This window comes from Rhagoletis zephyria, unplaced genomic scaffold (assembly GCF_001687245.7).
Source record: "Rhagoletis zephyria isolate East Lansing unplaced genomic scaffold, Rhagoletis_zephyria_1.1 Rzeph_scaffold_00501, whole genome shotgun sequence".
In the NCBI taxonomy this organism is placed as follows: domain Eukaryota; kingdom Metazoa; phylum Arthropoda; class Insecta; order Diptera; family Tephritidae; genus Rhagoletis; species Rhagoletis zephyria.
The window spans coordinates 92802-115159 of record NW_016157585.1 but is presented as its reverse complement, the minus strand read 5'-3'; the positions used below and the strand labels follow the sequence as shown (position 1 = coordinate 115159).

At 35.9% G+C, this 22358-nt stretch overlaps 1 protein-coding gene across 1 annotated transcript in view; it reads right to left on the bottom strand.

The window, feature by feature from the left end:
• Window positions 1-22358, bottom strand: part of Cad99C (cadherin 99C) — a 137736-nt gene that overhangs the window by 49423 nt on the left and 65955 nt on the right. The window contains exons 3-4 of the mRNA XM_017612101.1: window positions 13280-13458; window positions 12477-12599 (exon numbers count right to left, since the gene is read on the bottom strand). Of these exons, the coding sequence (XP_017467590.1) occupies window positions 12477-12599; window positions 13280-13458 (302 nt within the window). The remainder of the gene's footprint in view (window positions 1-12476; window positions 12600-13279; window positions 13459-22358) is intronic.

Sequence of the window (22358 nt, the reverse complement as noted above, 5' to 3'; positions counted from 1 at the left end):
TACATATCTCTGGAAGGATAGAAAATATTTGGAAGTATTTTAAATTTGTTATGGAGATTTATTTTATAAGTGCCGTACTGATAGCAAAAATTTCTTTTAATGGAAAAGGGAGAGCCGGGTTCGGCCTTATAATCTAAAGCTCTCTTGAGGCATTTGCTACAGTAATGAGAAGTGGTATTTTATCAAGGCCAGGTTACTGAATTTGAGTTGGAAATATTAGAACCCGCCGTGGCACCTCCAAGAAGGTTACATGTTTACGCGTCGTATACCTGGAACCATTTCAAGGTAAACTTAGAGGGATTGATATCTTTCGTATGCCTAGCGCGCAGACGAGATTTTATAATTTCATAGTTTTAAATGGCCTAAATACCTTAACTCGCTTAAAAAATAACGAGCTATAACGAAATGGGCACAGAAATAAAATTTAACATCATTAAATTATTTTTCATATTTGTATAAAAGCGCGGGGTGAAACCCGCGGGTATAAGCTAGTATATATATATATTACGCGAAGGGATTTTTTGTCCAGGTCATCAGATCTGCACTGTTCGTTCGATTTTCAAAAATGGGGTGTCAAATTAAAGGGTAGATTTGCAATAAGGTTTTATTTTTTCGTAAAAGTGTTGCCACCTGTTAAAAATCAATTAATGTTTTTTAATAACCAATGCCATTCGATGCGCATCGTTCGTTCGATTTTCAAAAATGTGACGTCAAATAAGGTTTTGCTTTTTCGAAAAAGATTGTCATCTTTAAAAAAATTTAGTTCAAAGTATTTAATATTATAAATCAACTCTTCCTATATGAGTTGAAGAGGGCTGCCACCTGTTTGAAAGGTCTAATTTAATTAACTAATACAAAAATTACATTTGCGAAATATAAAAATACGGGAGTCAAACCAATGAATTTTAAGAAATCTTTTGTTTGAACATTTGGAATGTTTTAAAAGGGTTGCCAAGTGTTTAGATGAATTATTAAGAGATGAATATCAATTTATATGGGTATATTATAAGATAAGACATTAGTTGTGATAGTCATTTCATTTCCATCGTTCGTCGAATTTACAAAAATAAAGATCTTAGCCTGTAGATGTAAAATTAAAAGTGGCGAAAATTACGGAAAAACTCAACAATGAATTTTAATTTTTTGGATCTGGGATCTTTAAATAGAACTTCTAGATACTTATCTAGGGAACGCCACCATTAAAAAAATGACTGCATCAAAATCCACACCCTGGTATGTAATACCTTATCAGGTACTTCTAACAGCTAAAAATCACTTTATTTTGCGTAATTTATTTGCTTTTTTCAAAAAATGAAAAAACAACTAAAAACATCAAAAATGGAATTAATATTTTTATACTTGGCACCACTGACTTTTATACTGCACTCTTTGCGTATTCTGTATAACATGCCCTATCACAGGTACTATATATACATACACATGTATGAACATGTATTCACATGCATGTAAAGGTTAAAAAGAATGAAAAAGTTTTCTAAAATCTGAGACACTCTTGCTTTGGAATTCAAGGTTAAAACTGAAAGTACTTTCGGTACTACGTTTGCATAAACAAAAAATATGTGTATGGTTATATGCACTCATACTCATATGTAAATGAGAGGTTGGGCTAATAGCAACAGGAGTTCAAGTACAAATTTTTCATGCACATAAAAATCATTAAAATTTACTTTTAGTTTCTTAATGCTATTTAAGCATTGACAATTGCTTACTCTGAACACTAAAAACTAAGAATAATGCAGTAAAATTGAATAATATTTCACAGCTAAATGGATTGCATCACGATTTAGAGCTTGGGTAGCAATGAGAAAAATATAGTAAATTAAAATAAATATAAATTAAGAAATATATAGAAAAAATTGCAAACATTCAAATCTCAATGCAGTCATTTGCAGTAAAATCGCCGCACTTAAATTTAAAAAAAAAAATTTTTTTTTCAAAAAAAGTAAACCGGTTAACAATATTTGCTAAATACTTTAGAGCGTGCCAAATTAAGTGCCTATGGCAACTTTTTGGAATGTCGTGATTTTGTGCATTTTAACATAATTCAATCGTGGTTGTTGACTAGACCAAATTTAAGGACCAATAAATTTTCAAATTTTCAAAACAAATTGTTTTAATAACAATTTCACGATTTTTATGTTTTAATCTCAGTACAGGGTTACCAAATCTATTTTTTGCTACAACGGCGATTTTGGCGATTTTGCAATTGTTCGATTGGAGGTTTTGCAAAAACATCGACGATTAGTTTGCACAAAGTACACCAACAAAAATCCTAAACATTTTTTAAGAAATATTTTCTCTTTTTTTATAATAGATCAATGAACTAGTTCGGAAGTAATTAGTAGTAGTAGTATTATTACAGATACGTAAACTTACACCGCCTTGACGATTGCCATTGCTTTCTATAAAATTTGATGCGCTTCTAAACAAATGGAAATCCAAGAAGCTACAATGTTCACTGAAAAATTTTAGTTAAAAATTTCTTAAGGTATGAAATATTTATTCACAAAAGTTTTTTAAAATTTTTTTTTGTCATTTTAATTGAGTGATAGCCATTTCCCTCTTCTTGATAAATAATTTCACTCACTATTGTCACTAAAAAATTTTCTCCTAGACAAAAAGGCATTAAGTATTTAAACAAAATACCACGCGCTAATGTTAATTAAGAAAACCGCCACTAAAGCTTTCCGTTTCTATGCAAATATTTAATCTTCAATAGATTGCCGCACCATTTAGAAATTGCCACAAATTACACTTAATAAATAACTCACTTACCGCAGCAGTGTCAACGACAATTGTTTTTGTTGTTGTTGTTGTTTTTTTGTAGCCGAAGTAGCGGTACTTGACATTGCCGCGCTAATAACTTAATTTGATTTCTCTAATGTATAGATATATGAATAGCGCAATTTCCTTACAAATGCGCAATTAACTTGGAGCAGCCGCAAGCCAAAGAAGAAAGCAGAACAAAAATAATAAATAAAATAAAAGAAATGTGCATAAAAACAATAAAAAATGCCATCAGAGCAAGCGAATAAAGAAAATAGTATACACTTGTAATAATCAATTTCCGCATGCTTGACTGCATTGCTGACACATATGCACTATGCACTCGTACAACAGCAGGCCAAGCGACTAAGCGGCTAGGCGGCCAACAGCCGATAGATCAGTGCACGGACTTTACCACTTTATTGGTAGATTTACCAACTTTTTAACTGTATTTTACTTTCTATCATTTTTACCAACAAAAGGTAAAAATCTACCAATATTATCCGAAATACATATTTTTCCATCGAATATACTTAAAAAAAGCTAAATCTGACCATAAGAAATTTGAAGGTGAAAATGCATTTCTATCAGCTGTTTATACAAATGTTTTTCTTTTGCAATACCTTTTTTTGTGGGAGACTGCCGAACGAATGTTCTGCAAACTTCAAGTATTTCAAATCTATTTTTAGTAATGAAATTTTGAAGTGTAGGGTAATTAGTGGAGTCCCTTTTTCAATTAATACAGATACTGAATCATGGCATCCGTGATCGATTCAAATTCGAAAATAAATTTCTTTTCAGGTTATGGAATTCGGTAGGGAGTTGGCTTTTTCAATTTAAATTGTTTTTACGAGAAAACAGATATCATTTTTTTTCATTCAATTCGAATAGAGTTTCATTCATACGTTTTTTTATGAATGTTTTATTGGCTTGAAATAGATTTTTTGTTGTTTTATAAAAAAGTACAACCTATCCCAAGGTTAATTCATAAGAAGTGATAGCAGAGTAGAAAATCAAAAATTACAATAAAAAATTTTACGCATAAAGACAGTGAGAATCACAACAAATACATCATTTTGACATTAAGAACCTCCACTGCGAAAATCCAGCTGTTCGGGTAACACCAGCTTATACACATTCGCCTTGATTTACCCTTTTTAAATAAAAACTATCTAATATTGTTTCTTAAAAAAAAATCTACCAACTGCTACTATTTTTTGTATTTATGTGAAATCTACCACTATTCTGCAATTTTTATGAAGTCCGTGCACTGCGATAGATAGCCAAAAGATGTCTGCGGTTGTTGTTGACTGATGTGTTGCCGCTGTTGCTGCGAAACAATTCTCGTTGAACTGGATTTGGATTTGTGTTGACAGCAAAACGGGCAGCAGCAGAACATAAAGTGGAGAGCATTTTGATGGACAGCTATTTGAAATGATGCCAACAGGTGCTACTGCCAACGGGCGACTGATGTATAGCGATTTTGCGAGCCTCCGCATGCGTATGAAAGAGTGCGCATGTGTTGTGTGTGTGTGTGTGTGTGTGCGTGCTAGAAAATAATATCTTTGCAAGAATGCGAATCTCGTATTTGTGCCTATGGGAAATCAGTTTACAACACGCAACCATAAACTGCATTTGTATAGTTGGCTGTAATTATTTAAAATTTATGCATAAAAGCCTCACGAAAATTGGCTAGTAAACAAAAGAGTGAATGAACTGTAGTAGAAAAAACCAAACACAAACACAAACACAAAAAAATAATAACAATAAACACAAAAAAAAATCGCCATTAATAGATAGTTGTCATTTGGCTGCTTACTGCGGGACATGTTTCATCGGCAACATGTTGCGCGTTCAAGCGCCCGCTTCATTAAGAGCAACATGTTACTAAGTACGTCGACTAACTGCCGCAGCAACTACTCAAATCAAACATCAAACTGCGCCAAATTGACAAGTTGTCCACAAGCAGCGGCTAAGCCTTCACATGTTCGAGCATACAGCCACTGACTGTCACTTAATTAACGAAAATACGCACAAAATTGATAAAAAAAGCTGTGTTTTTTTTTTGCGTATGAACTTTGATAATAATTGAGGTTTTAAATGATTTTGTGCGACTTTACTGTTGTGTTTTTTGCATTTGTTTCATCTTATTTTTATTTTTATTTTTGTAGCTGCTATCCGTTCAGTTTACAACTTGTCCGCACAATTGATTGCTTAGCTACGTTGCCGGATTTAAGTGTTTGCTGCATTTTGAGTGAATTACTTGTAGATTGTAGTGGCAAGTGACAGCGGCTATCGACAGCTAAAAAGCGGTAAGCAACTGCAAAGTGGTTGATGACATTAAAGTTGCAATTGCCGCCATAACATTTTCATATGGATCAACGAAATATTTTTTGTTTGTTCGTTTGTTTTGATGAGAACATCACTGCTTACTGTTTGACTGATAGCCACTGGATTAAGTACAGGCATATTTTTTTTTAGTATAAATTGGATGAGTGTACAGATGTTAGACTAGTTTTTCCATTAAAGTTAAAATACAGGCATGTTTAGCTCGTACAAGGGCGCTCAATGATAAAGTAACTTTTTTTTTTAATTTATCTGCGCTCATAAAAGTAGTTTTTCTTTTGTATCGAAAACAGAAATCCCAACATAAAAAAGAAATAAATAAAAAACAAAAAAGATTTTTATAATAGCGGCCGCCTCTCGACAGGCAATGGCAATCCTCCGAGGGTATTCTGCCATGAAAAACAGCTTCTCAAAAAAATATAATCGACGTTCGGAGGTGGCGTAAAACTGCGGGTTTCTGAACTTTGTGTGACCACATCAAGGCAAACGCCGCAAATCGGAGGAGATGCTCGGCCAAACACTAATATATGTGTAAGCGCCAATCTATTGGTATTATATGTAAATCCACACGTATATAGAAGGTTGGTGGGTGTTAAGCACTCAGTATGAGTTTTGCCCACCTCCAGCTCGTCGTAGCCCCCCGGTAATTTCTGATGCTAAATTTGACAGCTGAAGATGGGAGTTTCATAATTGGTTGCGGAACTTTTTGCATTTTTCCAAGTTTTGTATGAAATTAAAAAAAAAAAATGATTCTCGTACAATCGGCATAAAAAATGTAAATAAATAAAATCGCCAATACTTAAGGGTATGCATATTTTTGACGCTGACTGTATATGATGAATTTTTTAAACTTATGAATACTATTACTGCAACTGCTATACTGTATGTGTACATTTATACATACATACATATTTTTATATATAAAATAAAGTTCCAACAGTTTTGTAACACATTTACTCAAAAACCAGTGGACCGATTTTGATAAAATTTTCACAAATTTTAAAACATTTGTGGAACATGTTTAGGTTTTGTTTGCTCGCTTTCCGATAAATGGATCCATAGTTATGTTAAAAAATGTTATTACTAGATTTTGCCCATATAATACCACCGATAAAAAAAAGTGAACAACACATATATGGAAAAACAACAAAAAATATAATAATTATATCTCTAATTTATTCATTATAAACTCCGGATAATGTAAACCTTAAAAAATAGAGAGTTGCCACTAATTTGATTCGAAATTTCGATTAACCGAGTTGATAAAAAAATTAAATAAAATGTACTACAATTTGGATAACAAATTAATGAGGTTTAAGAGAGCTTGATGGAATATATTTTTGAGTAAGAGTTTAAAAATTATAATTCCATTAAATTAAATATAAATGACATAAATTTTGCAATATGAGTACCAAAATTAAGAGCCTTAACAGAGCTTAGTTTTCAAACATTTTTGAATAGCATTGCCACCTGTTTGAAAAGTTTTATTCAATTAAATTAATAAGGAAGGCAAATGAGGTGCCCAATAAGCGTGTCAAAATAAGTTGGTTTCGGAAAGCGTAGTTTAGAAAATATTTTTAAAGAGGATTTCCTCTTGCCTATAAAGACTGCAAGTGTAAAATGGCCAGATAAATGAAATATTAAAATTTTAGTATTAAACGAAGGGTATTTAAATCATTAAAAAACATTTTTCATTAGCACTAACACCAATTAATCCAAAAACTTAAGAAACGAAACGAAAATGTTTGAAAAAGCCTTAGTAGAATGAAAAAATTTACTCATTATTTGTCCAGATATTTTTCAAAAGTCTTGCTACTGATATTAATTTGCATACTGAGGGTTTGAGTAATAAAATTGAAGTACAAATTTTGAAATATTTACGAAACGATAAAAGCTAAAATATTTTAGATTAACAAACGACTCGGTTAAAAGGTGTATTTAGGTATACTTGAGCATCATTTATTTGATTTGATTGGCTGTAAAAACAATTCTATCATATTTTATAATACTCATTAGAATGCTACGGAAACGACATGTTGACATATGCAGGTAGGCGAAGTCAATCAAATGAGCGATGAGCAACCTCATGTGAGAACCACACAGATGACCAGCGAGCGAACAAACATGATAATAGTCGTATTTGTATGCCTGAATTACATTCGAAAGTAACTGAAAATTAACGTCAAGTGGATCGGTCAACAATAAAAAAAAAAAAAATCTATTTACGTTCCCCTCTGATTTTCATACAAATTTCCATTCTATTTGGCTGAGCCACAGCAAGGAGTGGCTGGGTAACTCTACTTTATTTAAAAAAATCTGGATGTAAGGGTGATGAAAAGTAACTTTGATCCAGGAAGCAGCATTTAGCAAACGTAAAAGTGAGAGCAGCTGCGCCGGCCAACATAAGTCACATAAGTACATATGGAAGAACTTACAAAAACATGTATCGACACGCCCAAATTAAAAAAATTTGTGTTGAATAAAAAAGTGATGTGAACTTTCATACGAATGATCTGGTGGCTACTACCGGCCAGGAGATGGTAATATTTAAATAAAGGGTCTAGAGGTTTCTTAAAAATTTTGTCTATGCTTCTAATAGCTAAACCTGCTTAGAGTTCATTCTCAGGAAGTTATTGAAAACCTCGTGCACTATTATTATGGAACGGGTTTTTTCATTAAGGACATTTAGCATTAAAAGGCAGATAAATTTAAAACAAATACTTGAGAAATCGGCCCTTAATTTACGCTGTGTGCTCAGTGCACATGAAGAACTAAAATTTATTCTATTCATGGAAACTGAAGAACATTACTTTGTAGAGCTTAGAAAATGTGGGAACAACTGTTATTTAAATATCCACATCTATACGCTGTAATCCATACATATATTTTTTTGGGTGTAATTGTTATTATTAAGTATGGAAAATGCATTCGTCTAAGACTTGTAGTAAATGAGTTTAGTCAAAGGAGCAACGCCTGCATGAAACCGGCTACAACATGCAACCTACAAGATGTCAATGCTCCATAACTTACTTACATACATACAAACATACATAACTCAGACCATTTTATTTTACTTTTATGGGTTATTTAACAGCGTTTTTATAATCTCTTCTATATCTGCATTCATGTTGTTCTTCATGCAAAATTACTTCCCAGGGCAATGCTCTGGAGAGATATCCAGTTAATAACAGCAATAAAAAGCAGATCGAAAAAGGTGAAACAAAAAAACTGCACGGGCTAACATCTTGGCATGTGAAAATTTCTGACAGCGAAGGTGATCGTTTTGATGTTGCATTGGTTGCATGTCTGTCAATCGGGCAGCTGATACCTAATAAATATACCGACGATGCATGCATATATCTACATACATATTTTCATATGCATATATGTTCATATGTATGTCCTTACATAAGTACATTTGACGTTTAGTTTAGTAGACACTTATTCATGGTTTTTATTCAATATTATGATGTAATGCAATAATGCAATTTTAGCGAACTAAATTATTAAGAGTGTTTCTTCACACATAAGTAGTGGGATCTTAAAATAAAAGCTGTACGCTGCTATTAGAAAAACCTAACTATGGAGCTATGAAAAGCGAATTCGGGGCTGTAAATAAACAAAACCTTCAAGTACGGAGTTGCTAATTTGATAGCGTGCATGCATTAGCCCTTTGAGGAATACAGTGGGTGGGATATGCGCATGCCTGAACACGGGAATTTAAGTGTGCTCTACCCACTACTCACAAGAAAGGAGACCCCACCATAGTAAGTAAGTCGATCTGGCATATTATGCGAAAGGCTCTAAAGCTCACCGTCAACGAGACGATTGGGTTCTATCAGTGTGCCTTTAGATCCGGTAAGTCCTCCATAAGAAGCTTTTTACTATTTATATGTCAAATAATGGAAAAGATCAGCGGGTACCGAACCGGCATAAACCATCTATTCGGTCATCCCAAAGCCGATGTAGACAACGCGAAAACCAACTAATAAGGACCTTTTTCATACTGAAATAATAAAATTAAATATTTTTTATCATATTACAATAATAATCCACACTAGTGAACCCGCATGGCATTAAAACTCCCCAAAATTGAATTTCAAAAACTTAACAAAATAATCCAAAAGTCAGAGTTATAAGAGATCCGAGTGTCATATTTCATCTAAAACCGTGTAGTTGTTTCTGAGTGAAATGCAGTCTCGCATAGTGCATGTATTTAATTTCATGAAATCTCAAATCACCCTATACCGATGAAAAAATTTTTAGTTAAAAAAAAAATAAATAAAACCGTTTCAAACATTTAATTGTTCCAACTAATGGCAACCCTCCTAAGTAAAAGTCAGGAATAAAGCCTGTTCAAACCCATTTTGATTGATATCCATCTTTTTTAACTCATCCATCTTATTAATTAGTTTGAATGCAACTTTTTAAACTCATAAAACACATTCCAAATATTCAAACTAAATATTTTTTAACATTCTTTCGTTTGACTAAGGTATTTCCATATTTCATAAACTTATTGTATTATTAGTTAACTGAGTTAGACCTTTCAAACAGGTGGCAGCCCTCTTCAAAAGAATTTTGAAGCTTAATCCTTGTTAACTCTCCTTCGTCGTACATTGCGATACATATTTGAATTAACTGATAAATTAAATGGAATTTCATTTTTCAAACATGTGGCAACCCCGCTAAATACAATTCAGAAATGAAAATTGAATTGATTCTTTCAATTTAATTTTTTGTTTGGCAACCATGTGGGGATACAAATTTCTCTTACCTAATATGATTTTTTTAAACAGGTGGCAACCTTCTTATAGTTCAGCTAACAAGCAAAGCCTTCCAAAACCATTTTGATTGATACCCATTTTGTTATAATTGAATTATTTGTTTAAATAATTTGAATATAATTTTTTAAAAGGTGGCATCTCTTTTCAAAAAATCGAAACCTCAGTGCACATCTAAAATCCAAGCCTTTTAATTTGACACCTCACTTCGGATGATCGTTAAATAATTTTAGTTAAAATTATCAACAGATGTCAGCTCCTTTCGACAAACTTAAAATCAGTTTTCACATCTACAGACCAAGCGCTTTAATTAGACATCGCATGTTTAATAATCGGACGGACGGTGCAGATCTTTTGTGCTGGACAAAAAATTCCTTCGCCTGTGTTTGTATTGGGCCGAGCTTATCCCTCGATTTGTAGTGTGCGCCTTACTGTTGCTACATAAAGGAGAGAAGCTGTTTTTCATAGCAAAAATTCGCTCGCAGGTTTGTCATTGCCTGCCGAAGGGCGACCGCTGTTAAGAACGAAACCTTTTTTCTATATTTTTTTGATGTTGCTTTGACCAGGGTTTGAGCCCAGGCCATGCGGAGTGGCAGCGTGCACTGCTTACCACTACACCACAGCGGCCGCATTAAACGTAAGAAAATAATGATTGTCCCTTCGTTAGAAAAAAAGGTATTTAACTTGAAAATTTTCAAAAAATTGTAAATTCGAGAAGATGTAAAACAATTTTTTCAGAAGCAAGAAGAAGATTTGTCTTCAAAAATAACTAGTGTCCACCCAGCTGTTGAAATTCAACCAGTAAAATCAAGATGAGTTGAGCTGAGTTGTGTTAAGTTGAAGTGAAGTGAGTTTAGATAAATTAAGATGGGTTATTCGGGTGAGTTGAGCTGAGTTAATATTACTTCAGGTGAGATAAGGTGAGTCGAGATGAAATAGCATTAGCTGGGGTGAGATGAGTAAAGGGAAGTTGAACTTAGCTCTTAGCATAACATAACATAGCACAACATAATACATTATAACATAACGTAGTTGAACATAACATACCATAAGATAACATGGCATAACAAAACATATCATAACACAACATATCATAATATAACATAACATAACACAACATAGCATAACATAACACATCCCTTTATCTCTATCGCTTTCTCCATCTCTATTTTAGTCTTCATTTTAATTTTTATTATTACCTCTATATTATATGTATATGTATATATTTATGTTTTCATTTTTATCTTTTCTTGTACATTTACCCAGATCTTTAACTTCATCTATATATTCACCCCCACCATTGTCATTATATAAAATATTTAAATTTGCCTTCCCCTTTTATCTTCATCTTTAGGTTTCTTTACTCTTTTTTTAAATCTGTGCCTTTGTGCTTTTCTTCTTCTAAATATCCTATTTTGACGTCTCCCTTGCATGAATATTTATGCTCCCAGCTTCATTAATATGGGAGTTATGACAAAAAACCCAATATCTGAAGAATCAGTTGTATGGGATCGGTTATATGTTATACAAGTAGTCCGTCGACAAATGATTAATACATTATAAAATATAGCCGTTTTCCAAATTTCAGTCAGATATCTTGAAAATTGGAATTAAAAGTAAATTCATGTTCACTTAATTTCTGCTAAATACTCGTCGATTTAAACTTCCATTAAGAAAATTGATTACATACTTATGTGAATACATACATACATATGTACATATATACCTAAAGCTTGCGGCAAGTTTGCTGCTTAAGTCTTTTGATTTATGCTTATTTTCCAAGTCCCCAATTACAACTTTTAAGATCGCCCGCCATACAGTGCTGTATCATTCTTGCACATATTTATGTGGTATGTTCATTTATTCTGCAGTAAATGTCAATATTAACTGAATTGACTTACGAGTCATTTAGGAGATCAACAACAGCAGTATGACAGTAGCAATAGCCACAGCAGTTAGCAAACGTTTTGCAGCATTTTCACTAAGAGCAATATTTGCGTTTTGTATGAAATGAAGTTGCGCGTGGGCGCGAAAAACCAGTTGCGACCACAAGAAACCACCCACCAGGTTGGTTAACCAATGCCAATGGACTAAGCGCGGCTGACACAGGCACAGGAGAAAACCAGCTGGGCCGCAAACGGCATGCGCGTCCGCAGCAGTTTTGCGCAGGCGCGCTGCTTTAGTAGAACGTTTCATATTTAATTGTTCTTGTTGCCCGCAATGATTTTGCTGCAATTCTAGGTAGAGCACAGCATTGCTTCTCTGCGTTGTTGTTGTGAATATTGTACATAAAGCGCACACAAGCGGCGCATTTGCGCTTTGCCAAATAGACTATATACACCAGCAAATAATCAAAGCGGCACTTTGCATTTGTGTTGTTGTGTTGTTGGAAAGACGGCGCAAGTCGTAGAGCTTCCCGCTAAGCGGCTTATCAAGATTGCAGTGAAGAGGTTCGCTTGCGAAATTAAAGGAAATCGTTTTTTTTTGCTTTTGCTTTTAGGAAAGTTTTTAATTTCTTTTTTCTACGTTTGTAGTTCTTAAGGATTGTTCATTTCTTACCTCCGGCACGGTGACCTCATAGGGTGTGTTCATGAAGCGCGGCGCATTGTCGTTGACATCAGATACGCGCACAATAATCGGAATGTTGCGTCGCTTGTTTGTTGCACGAATGGTGCAGGAGACCTGTGGTGCAGCGAAATGAGAATGAAGAAAAACAAAAACAAAAACAAAATAAAATATATATTAAATAAATAAAGCAGCTAGTAAACACACACATACAAACACACCTGCACACATATCCTCACGCACACGAAGTCACAGGTAGTTATTTATGTATGTTTGTATGCTTGTATGTATTATAATGGCGGAATAAGATGTACTTAAAAAATTGTTTCGCTCCACGCCAAATCGCAAAAACTAAAGCAGCCATAAAATGCTTGCATATTTGTTTATTAAGCGTTTTTTTGTGTGTTACTGCAACTGGCGTGCAACTGTAAAATTTTGCCATAAAAATTTGCATTTCACCAGGAAAAATCTCACAGCGGCAGGCCAGCGTGAGCTTGTTCGCTTTTGTTTGCTAGTTTTTTTTTATATTTATTTTTTGTTCGTTGGTGTTTCAATAGCGTTTTATGAGCGCTTTTGCACATCCCAATCTATGCTTTAATGTGTGTGTGCATAAGTAAGTGAGGTATTCATTCACCACAAGCGTACCGCCTTTGGTGCGCCGAATTGCATATGTTCACACAAACACACTCTCAACAAACACAAACTTGTGCACACATGCTGCTTCCCCACTTTTGACTTTACTCAACTCATAACTTAGAACACACAGAGCACAGATGTCGTTGCACTTAAATACTTACCTGAAAGACAATGTGACTCAGATTCTCCTCATCGCGATCGAGCGGCTGCAGCAGCTGCAGTTTCTTGCCTTCGAGCAGGAATGTTGGATTCCCCTTTGGGAAGACTAGATCCAGTGCAATTTCCGTGTAGGGATCACCGTAAATTGGCAATTCTGGCGGCGTGGTTTGTTGTCCAATAACTGTAAAAACATAAATAAACGATGCAGTAGCAGTTAAACAAACAAACAGATAGACAGACAAGTAAGAACAAGAAAAATTGTGAAAATAAATCAAAAAGTAGAGGTCAAGCAAGCAAAAGTTGTCTTAGATTGTGCAGATTATTTCACATTTTGAATGGCAGATATTATTTAATACATACGCTTGGGGTGCTGATTAGTACTCTTCCCTTCATTAATTACCTTTGCACCTAGCTATATATATATGAGCAAACCTCACGAGTGGCCAGAAACAAAAAAAAAACGAAAGCGTGGGTGAAGGACCCAGAATGAGCCTGCGAAAAGGATTTTAGGCCATTCTTTTTCTGTTAAATTATTCTTGGTTTCTAACTGGTTGCTTCTGTTTTTATGTGCACCAAATTGCTAAGACCATAGTGTTAAAATGTTAGCTCTGCCTTGAAGACGCAGGAACTTCAAAACACATTCCCTGTGAATTTCCGGCTTTGGCCACACAAAGATTCGTTAAGTTTTTGCCCACCAGGGCATTTTAGGGTTAGGCACAAAATTATAGCGTTGTTAAGGATCTTTTAGGTCGCATTGTACCTTGCCCTTCTTTATCCAGTTATTCAACTAACTCACTAACTCGTTAGTTATTGGTTACCTGAACCTGAGGCGTTAATAATTTAGGCGACTTATGAAACGAGTAGCTGACATTGTGTGAGTGGACTAATAAACTATTTTTTTACTGTCTTTTTTTCCTTACTATAATATTTTAGGGTCAGCTTAAATGCCGTTCTTTGAACTGACTTCCGCGAATATACATATCTGGTAACATTCACTGGTTCATCATGCGATGGGCCATTAAAAAATGGTTCAATAAAAGCAATTTTCCAACCGGTAACATAATAAGAGCTTTCCACCCAAGCAGCCACCGCATGCCGATACTTCGGTATGATTTTTCATGTGCAGTTTATTTTGCTTTTCTTCTGAGTGTTAAACAAATATTATCGCAGCTTCATGAGTGGTTTGCCATTAGTAAATAAAAAGCCGCTATATTAATGCGGCTTATGCAGCGCTAAATTCTATGTGGATTCCTTTATGATTTTTGCAAGTGAATGCTATACCGCAGCAGGAGCATCAGAATTGGGCAATATTTGTTGAATTTACAGCCACCATCGACCATTTTTAGTAGCTAAAAATGAAGCCGCATATTTAATGGTCCATAAAAAATGGAAAAGCACATAAGTATTTAATTATGAATTTGGCGACGGCGGCGACGGCGGCGGCGGCAGGCAGTATTACTTTTCTTCGCTGTTCTAAAGCACTTGATTGTGCTTTTGTTCTCATGCGGAAGTTATAAAGTTAAAAAATTTTTGCATTTAATTTTTGTTTTTATTACTTTTGTAGTTGCTAAGTGCATCACATGAAAGTAGAAACCATTAACGGCTTACGTGTTGATTATGACTTTTAGCACAGCGATAGATAACTAACGGTATACAATTTACTTTATGGCCGCAGCTAGCTGTTTCGTCAAAAGGAATGCTGAACCCTTTTTGAGATATGTGAGTAAATAATTGGAATATTTGCACATAGTACCAGGTGCAGACAACATTTAGATTTTGAATGGAAAATATCCATTATTAAAGTGCGAATGTTGTCAAATTAAAGTTTGTTGTATATGTAAATGTTTGTGGAACCAAACTGTTCAGATCTATGAAATGTACCGCAGCATCTAAGAAGCAGAGAGAGGTTTGTAAGCAGTTGAAAACCTGAAAAGTCGAGCCCGGCCATATTTTTTGTACCCGCTTGGGGATGTATGTACTTAATTTTAAGTGGTGTGGGTCGCACAGAGGCATACACAAAAGCGGAGAGGAAAGGTAAATTAGCGACAGAAGCAATGGCCATAGTACTAAACCCCATCCACGGTTTCATGCAGTTTGAAGGAAGATTTAAGAGAAGATAAACATCTGCGTGAAAAATACCATTGGAAGAGTTTACATGGATTTCCGTAGGCCAATTATTTTTTTAGAAACTATGATTTAAAGAAATATTAATAATACTCTTCCAAAGAAAACATTTACGTTATTTGTCCCAAAAAGAGGGCAAATTAAGGCTAGCAACTCTGCAAGGAACGTAGATGTGTAAAAGGATATCCAAGTTTCGAATCTGTGAACCGAGGGATTCAATTAAAACACGGCAGTAATGGGGCAATCGTACTAGGAGCTGCCTTGCAAAAATCTTACATCTAGTATTAAAAAAAAAGAAATGGAGCGGTTCGGGTCCACTTTTTTCGGACAGACAGCTTTTCTGAAATATTTTTTACACATTTTGTTAAATATATAAAAATGTATGTATATATTGACGGGTAAAAATCTTCTTCAGTCGACCCCACTTTATGACTCACAACCTCTCTAAAATACCATTAAAAGGTGTTGATTTTTATTAACTATAAGCGCCTTAGTCTAATGAAAATTAACACCTTTTTATGAACGCTAACCTAGTTCAATTAGGTATTTTCCCAAACTCTGGACATCAAACTATTCTATTACTATATTTTAGCAATTCCAGTCCATTTCTATGGCCTACGGATGAATTCTGCTTTAATTTCCCATTACATGTTAATACTCCTTTTTATTCCATTTATCGTTCATCTAACCAAAATCCTCCTTATTCTACTACCATTACAACTAACCATTCGTGCCACACAATTATAATCATTATATCAAACACCTAAACTAAAACTAAAATCACAACTTGTAACAAGTAGCAACAAAAATCGCTCAAAAGCAGAGGAATAAAAAAAAATGTGTGACTAGGAATGCAAGTACATACATACATGCATACGTACTAGGAATGTTAGTCCCGAGATTCCGGGATCCCTTGTTTTTTAAGTCCCGGAAATCCTGGGATTATTTGCCTAGAATTCCGCTATTGTCGGGATTTGTAATTAACACTGGTGGCAATAATAGAAACGCTTTATGTTGACCAGTATTGGCTTTATTTCTTTTGTTTATTTAATATTTAATTTTTTTTTTTTAATGTGTACCCCAATGTATCTACATATAATACCTTACGGCAGACAATTTTGCACACAAAAAATGAAATCAATACAGTTGCCAAACCAAGGGTGAAATATTTTAAAATTGCGTTCTTAATTTTTCTCTCTGACGTCAGGAGTTTTTAAAAGAACTTTGAAATTTAAAAGATATAAGTAATTCAAAAGTGATTTAAAAATTTCAAATGAAAGAGAAGATTCAGTAGAATTAAAACACATTACACTTTTTGGTGCGTAAGGGACAGGTAGGTGTTGAAAATATCCTTTTATAATTTTATCTTTGTATATCCTTGAAATTTTGCAATTATAATTTTTGAACAAATTTTATATTAAGGACTAACTTTATTAGCTTAAAAAATTAAAATAGATTAAAGGGGCATTTTCAATTCCTATTCGTCCTTATGAACCAAAAAAAAAAAAATTATTTCATTTGATGGCCGCATTTTTTTTTACATTGCACAGAATTTTTTTAATTAAAGTTTGGAATTAATCATATCTTTGAAATTATAAAGTCTTTTTAAAGAAATCATGACGTCAGAGAAATGCACATATATATATGCAGTTAATTACGTGTGATATCAGGTAGACTTTCTTAAAAAAATTTAAAATTTTAAATAAAAAAGGAATACAAACAAAACTGGTCGAATTAAGGCGCTTTTGTTTTTTTTCTGCCACTAGTATATTCTTTCAACCAGAACATACATTTTGTGACTTAATTTTTTTTTTGCATCGAGCTTGTTTCGACATACCTTAAATCACTTTATCAGATATGTACACGCTAAAGTATTATTAAATGCATATAAATTTAATTACGGTCTTTCGTTTTGTTACTTATGAAATAATTTTCACTTTAAATAAAAAATTACGTTCCAAACCCATTTACTTATTATTTATTATATGGTAGGATAGCTTCTCAAAGCTCTCTCTCAAAATAATAAATACTAAATAATAAATCCCGGAATCGTAAAAATCTAAAAAATTAACATCCCTAATACGTACATACCAAACTCAGAACGGAAGAAAATTCGATTGCTTGGCACACAAAAGCGTTTAAGGTAGCACTCGGACAGCAAAAAGTTAGCAAAATTTGAAGAAGATGCCGGAGAAAAAAAGCAGTGGCCATTGCTGTCCCAGCAAGAGCGGGCGCATAACGCCAAAGGTGCTCGAGTTTTGTTTGTCGACCAAAAAAATAAAAAAATAAGTATTTGCTAGTACAAACCAAATGATAAATAATAAAAACAGATTTGGGGACTCGCTTTGCGTTTGTGCGGAGCGTCGTTGTTCCAACCTTCTTCCGACGGGTAGTACATATAAGCCGGGCGGTTGATAGCGGTAGGCAGCAGCAGGGCCGGCGAATCCATGTAAACTGTGTTGCTGTCTTTTATTGTTGCTGGTGCTGTGTTTTTTGTGCTGACATTAGTTTTTGCTTTGATTTGGGTTTTATTTTATTTTGTTTTGTTTTATTTTGCTTTGCTGGCTTGGCTGCTATTTCTTTCAACTCGCTCGCCTTGCAACAACACAACAACAAGTAGGCAATGTAAATGTTGCAATTTGATTGTGAGAAGGGCGATTGTGGCTGCAACGCGGCAGTCACGGCTGACACACCGAGGATGCAACAAGGCGTAGGAACTGTAATTACCAAAGGAAAAACGGCAGCATGCAACATGCAATGGGGAACAACCAGCGGACAGCAAACAGCATCGATGGCGTTTAAATGGCGGTTGCCGTACAGTACAAGGGCGGTCCCGACATTCTAACTTTGGACAGTTTGATCGGAACGTTAGTAGCCGTAGAGCTAGCTAGCTGTCTTGTGAAGTGACTGCCACAATCAAGCGAGTGTGTATGTGTGTGTGTGTGTGTGTGTGAATGCCGATGCCGCAAAGATTATTATTTCGTGTTACATGCTGCTGCTTCATTCTCTTCTTAGCTGCTGTTGTTTGGATTTTATACCATTTCATTTATTTTTTGCAGCATTTTTTTCCCGCCGCTTGCTCATGATTTCATGTTGCACTTGCCACGCTTGTGTTGCACAATTCATTTAATACAATTACGCGACGAGTTGTGTTTCCGTTGATGGCTAGCCAGCGCTGCTGCAGTAACCGATGTGCTGCTGTATATTTATGTCTGCTACATATAAAATCAAATTTGTATGGCCTGCAATGATGGACGTCGGAACATTTTTATGAAGCGCAAATCGTAGCAAATGTAAACATATGCGCACACATCCAATAATATTAATTGTGAATCTTTAATAGGTGGCATGCTGCAGGAAATATGAATGTATGCATGCAGTACATTATTAAGCCTTCAAGTATTTCCATTCTTACTTATGTAAGTATGTATGAGCATACGAGTAAAAATGCGCTCAACTACATTTTGCATGCCAAAGTGTCGAAGCACTAATAGCAAACAAATAATTTCGCACAAATACACATAAACTTGCAGCAATGCATGCATAGGCCAGACTCAATTGCAACTTCCTTCGCTGTGTACAAGAACGGTGGTAACTGACTCCTATCATTTGCGAACTTCTCGACTAAAAGAAGCAGCTTATATGTATTTGCGAGGAAACTAAAGTGTAGTCTCAATACAACGTGATAACATGGATATATACACACATATGTAAGTATAAAAAATCCCAGGTATATTTAGAACTTCCAGCAGCTCGCAACTCCAACTGGCTTTGCATGCGCCATGTCGCCTCTTACCAAGTGAGCTTCCGTGGCATTGTAAAAGAAATTACGCCACAGATCTTAAATTAACAATCTTAATGAGAGGCAGCAGCAGGTACCAGGCTAAGTCTGCGCTTACGGGGAGCGCTCTCGCCTATAACATTGCAAATGGTATTTAGTGTAAACACAAAAGTGATGGTAGCAACAGCGCTGGTGTCGCCAACTAATATTTAAAAAATTCTAAAAATTGCTAAGCTGTCAACATCCGATGGATTGGAGTACTTTAGAATGCATAAAAAGGGTAGAGAAACAAGTCGTCCAGAAAATCATAGTTGTTGTTGTTATTGTAGCGGCTAAAACAATACCAACCAGATCAGCTGGTGTCTCAGTCGTTGTCGTCAAGTTCAGCTAACGGAAGACCCAAGAAACGTACGGCCTCTATATAGGGTCTGTCTACAGGGACAGACGCGTTAGCTGTGTAGGGTGTTCCGGGCATTCGTTTGGCGGATCTGCATCTAGTCTGCTTTGGTATGAGTTCAACCTGCTTCAGTAGCCAGAGTGAAGTTGGGCTATTGTGGTCCAGGTCTCCCGAGGCAGACGAAGCTCGTCTCGTCCACGTCCGGTGGTTGTGTGCCATTCACAGATCTGGAGTCTACGTAACTCGAGACTGACTCCTTGTGAATGCCGCCCAGGGACGGGGCCAGAGGTTCCGTTATGTGCCACTGAACTTCGTATGTCAGTTCGTATAGATGCCTTCTGACATGCCTTGGCAAGGGCTCCTCTGCAAGCAAGTTCCTGTTCGTGTGTCTACGTCTATGGCTCCGTACTAAGAATTGCTTGCAGAGCATTGTATTGTGCTGCTTTATGGGGAGCATTTGCGCCTGGCCATGTAGAGGATGTTCTGACGACGTCAAAAGACATCCGGTCGCTATTCGAAGTGCTGTGTTTTATACTGTCTGTACCGGCGACCACACTGGTACTGCGTAATGATGCCAGCAACGTTTCTTTGTCTTTGCCCCAGGTACTGCCGGCTGGCGACTTGAGCACCTTGTTCCGGCTCTGTACTTTGTTGAAAGTTGCGGTTGTGTGCGCAGAGAAGGAGAGCAGGCTATCTAAAGTTACTCTGAGTATTTTTGGGCTATTCACCATCGGAATTGGTTTCCCATCGACGTAAATACCCTCCTTCGTTCAGGTGGTAAACAAGGTTGCTGAGGATTTTGTACGGGAGAGGGTTAGGCTCAGTGCAGTGAAAAGCGCGAAAGCTCGGCGAGATAACAGTTTATTTTCGAGCACAAGTCACCAATTCCATTCTTAGACACGATGATCGAGCAATCGTCAGCGTATGAGAGAATTGAGACTCCCTCTGGTGGTTAACGGAGCTTGGAAATGTAGTAGTTAAACAGTAATTGGAAAAGACACCATCCTGCGGAACCCTCTTTTTAATTTTTCTAAGTTTGCTCGATTTGTCTCTAAACATTACTCACGAATGTCGACCGCCAAGAAAATTCGCCGACCACCGTTTAAAACTCTGCGAGAGAGAGGAGGTTTCTATATCTGCTAGTAGCATTAGATGCTGACGGTGGCGAACGCCTTGACCAGGTCCAACGATACTAGAATAGTTCTCTCACAGGGGCGGATTCGGTTAAGGCCACGAGATATCTAGGTATTTAAGGCGTTTTTGTGCTGTGCACTTTACGGAACCCATGCTAATGCTTCGCTGGGGTCAGGTGGTGCCGTTATGTATCCTGCTGATACGAAGCGAGCTGCAGCAGCAGTGACAACCCTGCGGAACTTACATTCACCTAACTCAACGTCGGTGGGGAGGGCAGCGAAGGTGCTTTCCGCAAATTTCGCGAAGCCTTTCCATTCAGCTTTGGTGAAGTTGATATAGGTCCAGTGAACCGCGGATGCAAAGTCGGCTGGTATATCGATCGAGATGACTATGGGTAGATAGTCTGATGCCAAGTTCAGCATAGGTCACCATGATATGCTGTTTTTACGGTTTTTCCCTCTGAGGAGCGCACCTATTTCAGAGTGATATCCTGCCGTACAGCTGGTGACAGGGGGTATATAAACAGTAAATATTTCGAGCTCGACATCGCCTGACCGAATAGAAATATCCTGATATAGAGAACTCCTCATTTCGCATGCACCTATTCGCCATCCTATGATTCACAAAAACTTATAGTTTCGAGCCTTTCCTTCTGCGGAAGATTGAGTCAGCGTGGGTATCTGCATATCAAAGTTTCCATAAATATGAAACTAAATTAATTCGTTGTAATATTTACGAAGAAAATCAAATTCCAAAAGCGTATAAGTTTCGATGATAATTTTCTTTGTGATTAGCTGATGGGGAGAAGAAATTCGCTGCTCTTAGGCTCACTCACCGAAATCATTGTCAAGAGTTACGAAAGTAAGTATGTGTATTTTATGAAAGCATAGAAGAATTGATCGAAAGAAAAAGCGAGAGACTGAAAAGCACGTATGTAAGTGAAAATAACAGTTATAAGGCTCTATTAAGAGTGTGGTGCAAAAAGTTATCGTTAGTTGGGCTTTTGACCGGATAATGGTACTTATATGAAATCCATAAGAAAACTGCTGCTCTATTTTAAAATAAGCCATAGAAATGACACTTCCTCTATACCATTTTTTATCAGTGCATAAATTACTGCTTGCCTGACATAAAAAAACAACGTTAATATGTTAAATAATAAATTCCGCATTAGATGCGCCGCGTTCGAACTACTGCCGCTGCTACGGCAATTAAGGGGATCTTCAACTTAAGCTTTGACTCCATTTCCTATTCCATTTTCATCTTAATCTTAATTTTCATTACCCCAGCATTGGCCCTCGTCTCTGTAGTCCGACTGCATAGCAATTAAGCTCAACGATTACAAAAGACAGCGCCACCAACCAAATTGCCCATTGTAGTCATTACCGAAGCACTGATTCACGGCAGCTATGCAGATGAATCACAAACACAAAATATTATAACTCCAATAGGGAAGACCGATGCTCGAAAGCGCCTAATGACAATGACGCTGCAAACAGTGGCGTCAAACTGATGATGGTCACCCCGTATTCAGGGACTGCCAGTATTCCAGCCATTAACTGCCGCTGGCTGGCTGCTTGCTTTTATAATAAGAACTGAAAAGAATTCATTTTTCTTCCGCGCTTTTATACTATGAATAAAATTT